The sequence below is a fragment of the Crocuta crocuta genome, unplaced genomic scaffold (assembly GCF_008692635.1).
Source record: "Crocuta crocuta isolate KB4526 unplaced genomic scaffold, BGI_CrCroc_1.0 scaffold24, whole genome shotgun sequence".
Lineage (NCBI taxonomy): Eukaryota > Metazoa > Chordata > Mammalia > Carnivora > Hyaenidae > Crocuta > Crocuta crocuta.
Genome location: NW_027530974.1, coordinates 777,441 through 792,051, shown reverse-complemented (window position 1 = coordinate 792,051; position 14,611 = coordinate 777,441). Strand labels below are relative to the sequence as shown.

The following is a 14,611-nucleotide window of genomic DNA, read 5'->3' as shown; positions in this document are numbered from 1 at the left end:
AAATTAATAATACTAAAATTTTATTCAGCATATCTTGGTGTTTTTTAATGTGGTAGTTTTTCTTGTATGATATATTGCCAAAACAGAAATTCTGTTCTTTTCATTCTGTCTGTGATAGAACTCATAATCTCAGTCTTAGAACTAAGATTTGTACTAAATTCCATCTTAATTTATTTTTTTCTTATGGATGTACGTTTATGTGGCCACTCTTTTTTTTCTGTGTTAATGAGTTTAAATTGAAAAAATAATATACAGTGATTTAAGAAATGTTTATTAGTGCTTTCAATGTGTGAGTCTCTACATTTGACTTTGACTATTTAGCTCTGTTCTCAACTTCAGATTTTCAAAATCAGAGAATTAAGAGCCCTAGTCATAAAAGAAGTAAGAAATATGAACTTTTCATTGATGCTTAAATATAGATACCACTATCATTGTAATGTAATAATTATCCTGATAGCTAACTTTTATTGAGAACTTGCTAATCATCTTACCTAGATTTTCTCATTTAAACATCAAATCTACATGGTAAGTATTGTTATTATCCTTGTTTTACAAGTAAGGACATAATGATACTAATTCCTTACATTTCAGTAATGATTTATGTTCTACAGTGTTGCTTCAGATACACGAACATACCCTGTGATTTGACATGGCACATATCACTATACAGTTTACAGAAGAGACTGTACCTTCAGAGCTGTTAAATGGTTGGCATAGGATGACATAGCCAGTGGCTAACAGAGCTGTAACAGAGCTGGACTTTGGCCGTTTCCTTGGGCTAATTTTTTATTTCTTCGTCCTTTTCTTAGCTAAGGTCTTCTAGTTTAAGGCACTTAGAAATCAAATGTATATTTAAAATAATTACAAGAGGTCTATTACCCACCTGTTATAATGCACAACCACATAAATAATCTCATCTGAGGAGGGATGCCTCCTGCATTGCACTGTGCCTTAATGAAATCAGCACAGGTGGGAAAGCAAGCCAGACAGGCTTGGGTCAGGCTTACCTACTTGGCCTGACTGTTGGGAAGTTTTGCTCAGCCTCTCTGCCTCTCTTTCTCCACCAGCACACTTGGGATAGTTTGTCAAAGTGACCTCTAAGGTCTCATACTAATATATAATGGTTTTATATAGTTCTCTCCTAAAAACAGCAGTCTTGTGTATTAAAGAGTAAAAATGAAGAGAGCAAATTTTTTAAAAATAGTAATTAGTGAAGCATATGGTAGCAATAATGTTTAAAATTAATCTGAAAATGAAATTAAAGAAAACTGTTCCATTTACAATAACATCAAAGGAATAAATTTAACAAAATGAAAGCAAAAGTTATTTTCTGGAAACTTCAAAACGTTGCTGAAAGAAATTTCAAAAGGCCTAAGTAAATGGAAAGACATCCTGTGTTCATAAATTGGAAGACATGATATGGTTACTATGACAGTATTCTTTCTTCATAAAGTCTCCATTGGCTTTTTATGTAGAAATTAACCAAATGAACTTAAAAATCACACAGAAATTCAAGGGCCTAAGAATAGGTAAAACACACTTTAAAAAGAACAAAGTCAGAAAATTCATACTTAACTAATTTTAAAACTTACCATAAAGCTAAAGTAATTAAGAATGTGTGATACTATCATGAGGATAGATATATATCAATGGAATAGAATTGAAAGTCAGAAATAAACTCACACATTTACCAGTGATTGATTTTTGACATAGGTGCCAGGATAATACAAAGGAGGAAATAATAACCTTTCTAACAGATGGGGCCAGGATAACTGTATATCCACATGCAAATGAATGGAGTTGAATCCTTTTTCATCACCCCACACACAAACATTAACTGAAAAATGATTCAAAGGCCTAAATGTAAAAACAAAGTCCATAAAAATTTACTTTAAAATTTTTAAGAAAACCTTTATGATCTTGGGCTAGGTGAAGCCCTCTTAGATAGGACACCAAAAGTTCATACTTACTCCAAAATAGACAAATTGGGCTTCATCAAAATTAAAAAAAAAAAAAAAAAAAAAAAATAGGACACCATGAAGAAAGTCAAAAGAGAAGCTATAGAATGCAAGAAAATATTAGGAAATTGTATATCTAATAAAGGACTAGGATCCAGAATATGTAAAAAAAAAAAAAAAAGAAAAAGAAAAAAAAACTCTTATAACTCAATAGTAAAAAACAACCAACACAATTAAACAATGGGCAAAGGTCTGAATAGACATTTCTCCAAAGAAGATATACAGATGGCTAATAGCACATGAAAATACAGATGCCCAATATCATTGGTCGTCAGAGAAATGCAAATCAAAATCATGCTGAGCTAACACTCAATATTCAGTAGAAAGACTATTACCAGAAAAGATAAACCATAGCAAGTATTGGAAAGAATGTGGGAAAATGAGAACCCAAATTCACTGCTGGTGGGAATGTAAAATGGCAGATACTTTGGAGAACAGTATGACAGTTCCTCAGTAGGCCAAAGGTAGAGTTACCCTGTGATCCAGTAATTCCACCTGTGGGTATATACCAAAGAGAAATTAAAACGTGATGTCTATACAAAAATTTGTACGTGAATGTTTATAGCAGACTTAGTCACAATCACCAAAAGATTGAAACAACCCAAATGTGCACCCTCTGACTGAGGAATGAATAACTAAAATGTGGTATATCCACTTAATAAAATATTATTTGGCCATAAAGAAAGAAGTACTGATTTATGCTGTAACATAAATGAACCTTGAAAATGTTATACTAAGGGCACCTGGGTGGCTCAGTCGGTTAAGCGTCCGACTTCGGCTCAGGTCATGATCTCACGGTCAGGTCAGTGAGTTTGAGCCCAACATCATCAGGTTCTGTGCTGACAGCTCAGATCCTGGAGCCTGCTTCAGATTCTGTGTCTCCCTCTCCCTCTCTCTCTGCTCCTTTCCCGCTTCTCTCTTTCTCTCTCTCTCTCTCTCTCTCTCTCAAAAATGAATAAATGTTAATAACAATAAGTAAATAAATAGAAAGAAAATGTTATACTAAAATGAAACCAGTCACAGAAGACCAAAAATCAGCCTGTTTACATATGAAGTGTTCAGAATAAACAAATTTGTAGTAACAGCAGATAAGTGGTTGCTTACAGCAAGAGGCCTTTGGGGAAAATGAGGAGTAAATGCCAGTGCTTTTTAGGGGTGTTGAAAATGTTCTAAAACTGTTCATGATAATAGCTGTATGCTTTGTGAATGTATTAAAAGCCATTCAGTAATACACTTTGAATGAATTTAATGGTATGTGAATTGTATCTTAAGAAAGCTGTTATAAATAATAACATTAAAAATTAAATTTTGAGAACTAGAAATTTCAGATACTTGGACCATTATCCAAGACAACTTTTGGATGCAGATAAAGAAGTTTTCACATCCCTTAGCATGACATTCTGTCCCGGCAAGGAGGGAGCCTGGGCTTTATAGTTCCACAGTCACTGATGTAAATCCATTTTAGAATGGTCAGTTTGCATAGGTTCTTTGAATCTCAGCTTCTTCACCTACAAAATGAGGGTAATGATAGTTCTTAGTTCTCAAGTTTCTCTGAAAACTGAGTTTCTTCATCTAAAGAGCTCAGTGCAGTGTTAAAAGTGATAGCCATTGTCAGAAGTCTTGAGGTCATGATCATTGCAGGCTTCTGATAAGGATTTAAAGACAGAGGCCTGCTGGAAACCCCTGCACTGCCTTTGCATGTGCCTGGAGCACTGTCCTTGTCTCACAGCTTAATTAGTCCCTTCATGACCTCATGAGGAGACTCAGTGCAGGCCTTTTCTCTGGTGGGTGTTTCCTGACCACATCCAGCCACTGAGTTGACCAGAGTTGACTCTTTCTGTTCTTGCAAATCTGTCATCTCACTTCTGGCAGCAGTGATTTATTTGTCTATCTTACCCTCTCTGTACTACTTTGAGACTAGGGGCTGCTGGTTCATCCCCACATTCCCCAGGTCAGTGCTTGGTGCTTGGTAGGTGCTCAGTTAATATTATTTGAAAGACTAAATAGTAAAGGGTAGGACCTAGATAGATTGAACGTGGTCACAAGCTTCCATGGGACCGCTAAACATTTGCTTACCAGTAAAGAGAATAATCTGAACTATTTTGTGTTGGGAATTTCATTACTGATACGGCGTCACCAGTTTACCTAGTATATTTGGAATGATACTATAGTCCTGATATTAAAATAAAAAGACATCAAGAAATCTACATTTAATTATAAATTTAAATTTATTTGTTACAAATCAATGGAGAATAAAAGATTGCTAATGGGTAGCAGATTGAGAAGAATTACACCTATTAAATATGTCTTCATTTTGGAAGTCTTTTCGAAGGAGCTCTGTGTTATATAAACTGCAGTGGAAAGTTGAAACATTGGATTTATTAATGTACTCTATGAGCTGCTAAGAAAAACTGAAAATTTAGATTTCCATGGAAATCCCATTGTCATTTGTAATGATGGCATTGGTATAAATGTGTATACCCAATATTTATAGGAAGTGATCTAGTATATGTTTGCACTTGCCCTGGGCCACGTTCTTGCCAAAATTTAGTAAACCTATTTAGAAAAATTCCCCTTATCACTGTGCCAGTTTCTCTAGAAGCCAAAAGCTTTCATCATAACCAACTTCCCTGCTTAATCTGCAAAAGAACAAAGCTAAAGTTATTGAAATGTGATAAATTGTGATAGTAATCTATATAAACTGTAGGAAGCCATTATTGACTTTATGTGTGTTATTACCTGGAGAATATGGTGCTTTGTGATAACCTTACCTAGAAACAGAAGCATTGGCAAAATCATCTCTAAAATGTCTTTTATTTTGTCCTTCTCTATAATCTTTTAAAAGTAGAACCTTTCATTAAGACCAGAGAACATAAAACAATTTCACTTCTTTCTTCAATTTATGGCACCTTTCCTTCAGTCATTTCAAAATATTTATGCAGAGTTCAGGAACCCATTTCTGTAGAAGGCACTTAAGTGAATTTGGAAAGTGGCATTTCAGTAAGTATAGTAGAGAGAAACTTTGACTTGGAACTGTGTCATAATTTATAACTGGATAGCTTTGCAAGTTTCCAAAGAAGAATGATCACCACTTATTGGCAACCCAAATGCAATTCTTGTTTGTTTCCTATAACTAGTTATACCATGTGAGCTAAGTAACACTCCTCTCTCTTTCCCCATGAGCACCAAAATAGCTTTATTAATAGGAACATACGCTGTTTATGTTCTTAAAAAAAATCAGGGTGGTCTTAGATGTCTGTCTTCCATTCTGGCATTTCCCTTTATACAACCCTTTTGAATTTTCTGTTTAAAAACTGGCATTCCAATAGCTTTTCTTTGGCCTAATGCCTGGGTCACATATTGCAGCAGCAAATTAGGAATGTTAAGACGTCCCCCAAAGAAAAATGTTTGTTATGAAAGTAGAGCTGATGTGACACATAGAATTAGAGCTTCTTAACTTATCTAAATGACAGTTAGTGATAGTTTTCTTTTATTCTTATTTTAGAGGAGAGGGGGAAAGAATGAAAGAAATGCCTAGAGGCTGAGATTGGATTTGGTTCACCAAACTGTTAAATGTCAAATGTACTATCTGATAATACATACATCCTTTTATCTCTTTTTAGGAGCTAATTTTGTTACTCGAAAAATTAGTCGGTCAGTGGCTAAGATTTACCTTGGACAATTGGAATGTTTCAGCTTGGGAAATCTGGATGCCAAACGAGATTGGGGCCATGCCAAGGACTATGTAGAGGTAGGAACTGACTCATTATGTTCTTAAAAATACCTGTATCAGTTGGTGTTTTCAATGCGAGGCCTCTGGTGGAAAAGCATAACCTAGAAGAAGTGGTGGCATATAAAATTTTGCTAATGCAGATATATTTAAACTCTTACTACTTTCAACTTAATGTTCCATGGTTCCACTTTACATGTAGATGACACTGAATGTTACTTGGAAGTGGAAACCTTTCACAATTGTTCTTTCCTTTATTTAAAATGAAAGTGTCAGTTGATTGTTACGAGGATGGATGAAAATGTTTGAGCAGTGTTCTTTTTTTTTTAACGCTTCACTCTCCTCACTTTGTGCACCTTCTCCCTCCTGCCTGCTCAATATATATATATAACTAACTGTGAAAAAAAATTTTAGGTATAAAGGTACAGTTCTAGAGCTTCAGGAGGTACTACCTAATTTCAGTTTGTATAATCTAAGACTTTCAGGTTTACATTATTCTACTAAAGTACTCTAAGAGTGATATTCTTACAGAGGTTTTGATTTTTGCTGCTTGAGTGTTTGGTTATTACCCTACATACTTCCCAATGTGTGACATTATACACAAATGAATTGTTCATTAAATAGAGACAGATAGAGTTGTTAATAATGATAATATTGCATAATACTGGATATAGTTAAAGAAAAATTCAAATTCTCACTCTTGGATTTATCTGCACATTAAATTCTGGTCTGGGTTAGATATGTTACATGTATAAGTCATGTGATTTTTCTTTAACCAAATGGTTATATTTTACCTTTCCCTGATCAGTATGCTTTTAAATATACATGGTGGTTTCTGTGGCCAGACATGAAGGAGCGTGTTGGTGACATTGTCTTTTTCCCTGGAGTCTGCTTGTCCTTGTTTAGGTGCTTACAGATTTCCTGTGCTCAGGAGACTATTTCTGTCCTTAATGATTCCTCTCTGGGAAACTGGATCCGGCTTCCTTGTTCATTGATGCGATTCAAAAAGAAACTTGAACATTTACGAAAGAAACCAAACAAGTAGTTTACTTGCTAACACAGAGGTTAGTTTCAGCAGTACTATTACTTTTGTTCATAGCAATTAAAAATGTGTACTTGAACACCTAATACTGATTTATATTATGGAAAAAGAATAGCTCTGATTTTAAATTTTGAACAGTATAACATTTAGATCATTTCAGTATGTTCTCTGAAGCTGTCATTACAAAGAGGCATTTCATGACAGTAGATGTTAGACATATTCTAAGAACATTACATTAAAAAATATATAAGTCCACCTTTTCAGAAATTTTAGAAGTAGGAGAAAGGAGATGTTAAAGCTGAAACTCTGTTTTGTCTAACCTGTATGGCCTTACCTACTTAAAAATATGAGGCAAGTTTTATAAAAATGAATACCTTATTTTTTCAAAAATATGCAAAAATATTTCAAAAATATTTCTGCATATGCTTAGAGCTATAGATAACTATATAGTTATCCTTCTGTATCCAAACTCTTGTTCTCCAAATTCAGAACCAAATAGATCAAATTTCATTCTATTTAATTTTGTTTTTTTGCACCAGGGTAAAAAATGAAGTTTGTATTACAGAGTTTGTAAACTCTATCAGAAATAGATTTTGATAGAGAAGCACTATGCCAAATCTTAATAATGCTTATTACCAGTTATGTTTATTTTTATTTTTGCATTTCTATATTTTCCATAGATTTGAAATGAATATAAACATTTCAATCAGAAAAAAATTAATGTAATTGTTAAAATAAGCCAAATTTTTTTTTAATTCATGACACTCTTAAATACATTATGTAATGAGTAAGTCTTTTGTGCTCAGTGGTTCTGGAAAAAGGACCCCAGTATCATCTCATTCCCAAAGTGCCAAGGCCAGCACTGATCCTGGGTGTAGCTCAAACCTTGAAACAAAAGGGGCCACATTTGTATTCATTTAAAATATAAACATTTTATAAACACTGTGGCTCAAAGACTTCAAAAAGGTCTTCCCAAATGCCATTTTGAAGATTCCTTGACAAGGTGATGTCAGTACAGTGAACCCAAGAAGCCAAAACATCCACGCAAGAATAAAGTGTTCTGGCCTTTCAGTAAGAATGTAAAATTGTCAGATTTTATAGAGAAACAGACTTACAAAATTAAGTCATTTTTACTGGCATTCAAGACCTGGTTTGTTCCACAGTACAAGTAGGTTTCTCTCTGAAGGACTCCCCTGGGGTTCAGACAGTAATGTGTGTATAGTTCTCATTTATGGGTCTTGAAAGATGTCTAAATTTAAATTTCTTGATTTCTGAAAAAATGCCATTATTAAGAATACACAGTTTGCTATTTCCATTTTAAGAAATGTTACCCTCCCTTGCATTTCTAAATGTATTGAAATAAGGTTACTTCACAGACTTATGACTAAAAGTAGATGTTGCCAAAATTAAAATCAACAAGCATAAGAATGAAAAAAGAGAAGCATTGTTTGTTTAAAGTGCATGTGCATCCTGGCGCTATAATCAGCTTTAGAATAAAGAAGCCTTGGCAAGTACAGATCAAACAAGTCATACTAGCATCTTATTTACACACGTTTTAATTATATAATCTTTCTCACTTGTACACAAACATATTGTACTGGTGAATCTTTGGATTAAGTGACTTACTCTTTTTTACTTATGGATGAACTTCCCTAATGTAGAGTAGAGAGCATTTGACAAGCAGAGTGTAGGGATCCTAGCTGTGTCAGTGATTTGTTCCTCAGTCTTAGGATTTTATATCTCAGTGTACCCATCTGTGAAAAGGGAATAATAACAACCCTGTAAAAAATTAGCATTAATGGGCTGTATATTCGTGATTAGAATCTACCTCTGTCTTGTAAACATTTTTGCAAGAATTTCTACAAAGCCATTTCCTGTTGCTGATTCAGGTTCATTAACATCCATTTATAGTCTTGTTTCCTAGATCAAATGATTTAAAACTGAAATTGAGTGGGTAGGAGGTATTTCAATTTGAAGTGAAGAATATAAAAACTATATTAAATCATATTGTACTTCAGAATAAACAATGTACAATTACATCTTTTCCAATAATATTTATTTTAAACATTTTAAACATATAGGATTGTTGAATGAATTTTACCAGGAACAGCCATATACCCACCACCCAGATCCTATAATTAACATCTACAATTAATGTTGCAATTTGAGAAAAAGTATTACTATGTAAAAACTACTCTGTAGTGCTGATGGCTCAGAACTCTAAATACTCAATTTACAAAAACACAGGTTATCAAGAATTTGTACTTCTTACAGGATATAATCAGTTGGTAATTCAAACTTTTAAAATATTTTTATCTTCTTAAATAATTATGTGACACCATCACACTCTTTTCATGCCTGCCTCTGTCCACATATATTGAACCATTGTATTCATGAGAACACATTGGGGTCTGTATACCATATTCAGACAAACTCAAGACATCAACATAGTACCAGTGGTGCCTGAAACCTGCCAAGGAGAGGATCTCTAACTTCTCTAGGAGGCACTGTTCTTTCCACATACCTTCTGTTGAATACCTACCATAGTCATGTTTCTAGTTGCTGCACATGACAGCCTTCTAAAGTTTGTCTAAAGCCAAATAAGCCTGCACAGTGCTAAATTGCACAAAGGAAAGCAGATTTCTTTATCATCTGCTTTCTCAAGATTTAGGATATATGAATGCACTACGGCCTACTAAGATTAATAAAATGTTTCTCAAACTTATTTAACTTTGCCACCCTTTCAATTAAATATATATATAAACATTAGCAGTGAAGAGTTGGAAAATGGCACCATATGTTTAAAATTAATGGTAACAGTTTGGTTAACGAGGTCCCAGTGTGATCCTACCTTGATAAAACTAGCTAGAACACAACAATAGCTAGAAAATATGGAATGATGACCTAATTGATAAGAGTTGGACTGGAAGTATTTTTAAGCTTTTATCACTCACAAGAGCGTCCTTAGTCTTGGGACACATGAATAATCAAGTGACCCAAGACTGAGCTTTTTCCAAGACTCAGCAAAAGCTATTTTAAAATATCATGAGATTTTACTACCAACAACTGACCATACAGATGCTCCTGAAGAATTCTCCTGTTCTAAAGGCAATCCAGGCACATTCAAATTACTAGGGAGGTATTTTTGAGAATCATCTGAATTTTAAAATAATAGCCCTTCAGACATACCTCTTTCTTTTCTCCTTCCCTCCTTNCAAAAGCTATTTTAAAATATCATGAGATTTTACTACCAACAACTGACCATACAGATGCTCCTGAAGAATTCTCCTGTTCTAAAGGCAATCCAGGCACATTCAAATTACTAGGGAGGTATTTTTGAGAATCATCTGAATTTTAAAATAATAGCCCTTCAGACATACCTCTTTCTTTTCTCCTTTTCTCCTTCCCTCCTTCCCTCCTTCCCTCCTTCCCTCCTTCCTTCCTTCCTTTCTTTCTTTTTTTCTTTCTTTCTTTTTCTTTCTTTCCCTTCTCCTCCTCCTCCTCTTTTTTTTTATTTTGGCAGGGAGCATGGATTAATTTAAAAAAGCTACATTTAGAAATAAAAACAATAAAAATTGCCAAATGTTGCACATCATTATGTGCCAAAAACTTTACAGAGGACTTTACAGAAGTTATCTTATATGAAACATACAACATTGCTTTATGGATGAAGAAACTGAGGGTTAGACAGTTCAGGGTACGATCTGCCCAAAGCCATGGACATCAGAGGTAAATGAAACCAGAACTCCAGCCCAGGCCTGAAACCTGAGCCATGTTCATAACCATTAATTCACATTGAAGTGAGGGGAGCAGAGACATAAACAGTGGGGTTGGACTAACTTTCCATTTCCCAGAGAGCCAAGTTGAGCTTCTTTCTTTTTTCTTTCTGCCATTTATGGTCCAAAGGGAAGAGAACTATCTGGAGGAAAGTGTGTGGCTGAGACAGCAATGATCCTATCTTACTGAACTCATTATATTGACTGTATTTGGCAAAGATGCAGAGGGTATGTTTGGAGAAAATGGATCGTTAGATGTCCATCCCTCCCTGTCCATTGTCTTCTATGTGAGTTAACTTTTCTTACAGCTTCCAATTCTCAGCTGATAAAAGAGACCAGGGGAAAGCTGGTGAGGCTCTGGCAGTTGGAAAGTAGACTGTTGACAGAGCTGGAGAGAATTAACCAATGTTTCCCCCTTCTTTCTAATTCATCTGTCAATCTGTTGCTAGCAATTTGCATCCTGTGTTAATTCACACAAATCTGGAAGGAAGGATGCCATTTAAACTTTCTGAGATTTTATTTAAGAGAAAGCTTACTAACTGCAACAACATCAACAAATTGTTTGCTTTTTTCCTTTTTTACGTTCAGGAGAATAGCTCGATTACTTGTTCTGCTTGAGCTCTCTAAAGTGTTCATGGTGCAAGAATCTATTCTTCAGTAAGACCTCACTAAACAGAAATGCAGAAAGTCATAGCTGCCTTATTTCCCCTGGCCAGGTCTTGTGTGGATGGGGAGGATATCACAGGAGTGGATGTGCCCCCAAACCCCCAGAACTCCAGACTGTTTAAACTGCTGTCTTAGGGAATGAAGACTATACCATCAAAATTTCTACGATGGAATATTCATCAAGTTTTCATCCACAGATAGTTTAGAAAAAAAGAGGTGGATACATTTTTAGATATTTTCAGTTGTATTTTAAAAATCTAAAACTGAGCATCTGAGATTAAATTGGAAAATACTTCTTTGCAAATGTGTATATAAGTGTGTGTATGTGGAGGGAAAGAATGAAAATGAATATAGAGTAGAGTTGCATATTCAGGAGATATAGTGCCTGTGGAAATGGATTATGAAACTTTGTGTAAATGCCATTTAAGTTCTAATGGGTAGCAATTAACCACATTAAGGTGGAAGCTTGTACTCCACCCTTTACTCACTCTCACGATGCTAAGTGTCATCACACCACTGTGGAACATGAAACGATGGCTTGTACCTAAGAAAGTCCTGGTTCTATTCCTGAGAACAGTCCTGGGCAAACAGTGTGAAAAGCCTCCTGTTCCTCTTAGATTATGACGCTCGTTGACTTACATGTAAAGTGTACCGTGAGATTCCATGAGCTTCTCCTTCCACTGCTGGTCGAGCCTGCCCAGTCCGGTGTGCTGGTCCTCATCCTGGCCCAGCTACCCTTCCTCATGCTCTCCTCTGTCCTTCCTGCTTCTCTCCTTTCACTGGCCTCCCACTTCACATCTGCTTCCACCCACAAATGAAAACTGGCTATTTAACTTTAATAACAAGACTATTCATGTGATATAGACGTAATTGCCTCTTTTAAAATATGACATCACCTAAATGTAGTGATAAATTTGCCTGTAGAAGGTATGTATCCTTAATAATAAATGCTTCATTCCTTTACTAGCACACTCTGGAAAGGACAGAAAGTATTTCCAATGAAGTTAGTCTTTCCTACTTTTATGTGACTCATGCCCAGGAATGCCCATAAATTAGTATCTCTCTCATACACATACACACACGCAGGCACACACACACACACACAGACACACACACACACAAAGGGGGAAAAAATCCTCATTTTTATACTCATTCTATTTTTTTAAAAATGTTTAATGTTTTATTTATTTCTGAGAGAGAGAGAGAGAGAGCATGAGCAGGGGAGGGTCAGAGAGAGAGGGAGATACAGAATCTGAAACAGGCTCCAAGCTCTGAGCTAGCTGTCAGCACAGAACCCCACATGGGGCTCGAACCCACAAACCATGAGATCATGACCTGAGCTGACATCAGATGCCTAACCGATTGAGCCACCCAGGCTCCCGATACATTCATTCTAAAGTACTATTTGGTTTCATCCTACTTATCTGCTTCATTCACGGCAAATCATTTACTAAAATTATGTGTTTTGTCCTCACAGATCCTGGCCCTGTGGCCCTTTTCTGTAGCTTTCTCAGACCACTTGAGAGCCTCTTAACTGCCCTCAGGATCCCAGGCCCCAGGTTCTAAGTCTTGGCCTTAGGGGTCCCATTAATACAAGTGTGTTAATTTTGCCTTTATATCCAAAACCACAAAGCAAAAACCTCTTCCAAATAGAATATCCTGTAAGGCAAAGCCATGGATTTTATTTTCTACTTCTGTGTACCATGCTAGAACATCTCTTCCACTTATTCTCTGCAGTGAAGTGTCAAAGATTCTCCTTATCTTTTCTTTCTGGGGAAGGAAAAAATTTTGATCCCTTCTGTGAGCGTGGCATCTTTTGCATTTGTGAGATCAGTTATTTCTTTTTCTACATATTGAGTTTAGTAAACTTGGGATACCTGATGGCTTTGTAGAGCAGTTAGATCTGAAGTCAGGGATGATCTCTGTGGCAGATACCTTAGTCTGTCCCACTGACAGTCTGCTCACCCAGAGCATCGATTGTGAGACCAAGAGGCATATGCCTTTTTGGACTATCTTGGGAATAGACGTTGTACAGGAATGAAATGTCTGCCACTTTGACTTGCTAGTTAAATGCCTTTAAATGGGTTTGTTCCATAACTTTGTTCCATGTTCTTTACTCTGTGCCTTATTGTGGTTCAAGAATAATCAAAAGTCCTTTTGGGATCAGATTTCCAAAGAGTTTTCCCAGGTTGCTTTCGCCATTGTTTGAGAAACTGGATGTCTAATACTGGATGTATAATACATGCCCCAAATGGTTGAATTTGAGATACCATTAAGCTAAGATCCCCTTTTCATTTTAGGAAAGATGGACTGGGGCTTCACCCAAGCCCTATTACCATGCAGTTTCACGGAAGTAGAATTACTTAAAGGCAAAATTGTGAAACCTTTTGTAAAATTTTATGTGCATTGTTAATTTGAGTCTCCCATGGAAATCAATAATAGTAAAGTTTCTAAAGAAAGAGATGCAATTACTTCTTAGAATAGCTTCCCAGCTACCTCTCAATGTCATGTAAAATATTTCAAATTAATTCTGTTATGTTTTCTCATTATGAGGAGAATGGTTGGGTTTAACTCATTACTGTATTACTTCCTGAAGAATCTAAGTAAATTGAGATCTCTGAGAATAAAACCATTCCTCCACAAACGTAGGCTATGATGTGGTTAGTTGGCTAGTATCAGTCTCTCTCCAGGAAGCTCCTTGAAGGCAGGGACTGGCTATTATTCCTCTTTATCATAATTGTGCCTCCCAACATGCCTGGCACGGAATGGTAGATGCCCAATAAATACTCTCCCAATTTGACCATTTCTTTATACAGTTTATAAAAATGAATTTGGATATAAGAAATGTGTTTTGTCCCTCTCATTATTAAAAGATTGTGTTTTAAACTTAGCATAAGACATACTCTACTGAATATGATCTTAACCATATTTTAGGTTTTAATTGTGATAGATTTACTTGATTCCAGGCAAGTAATGTTTTCAAGCAATTTTCTCTCTTATTACATGCAGACCATAAAGGAAAACTGAATAGTGCCCATATGTTCTCATACTGTGGTAAGTTTCCCAATTATCTGCAGATTCTACCATCATTAGACTTTATTCCTATTTGTAAAAGAATGATATTTGAGCAGATGGAAGAAGTAGAATGAAAGACTGATATACTGGTCCTGATTTACCAAACAATTTTCATAATCACAAAAATAGCATTGGCTTATAAGATCAAGTGCCCCTCTGCATGACTGGTAACTCTGACATCTGCTCACTCAGAATCCTCTTTACTTGTGTGGTCCTCACTGTATTACATCATAGTTTTCAAGTCTCTCATTTGGTAGAGGATTCTTCTAGATAAAGCAAGGTTTCTATCACAAATTCTATTGCT

The 14,611-nt window shown here is 35.6% G+C and overlaps 1 protein-coding gene across 1 annotated transcript in view; it reads left to right on the top strand.

Annotated features, from left to right (window-relative positions):
- The window catches only part of GMDS (GDP-mannose 4,6-dehydratase), a 536,248-nt gene that overhangs the window by 314,812 nt on the left and 206,825 nt on the right, over positions 1 to 14,611 (top strand). The window contains exon 7 of the mRNA XM_077769970.1: positions 5,642 to 5,769. Within this exon, the coding sequence (XP_077626096.1) occupies positions 5,642 to 5,769 (128 nt within the window). The remainder of the gene's footprint in view (positions 1 to 5,641; positions 5,770 to 14,611) is intronic.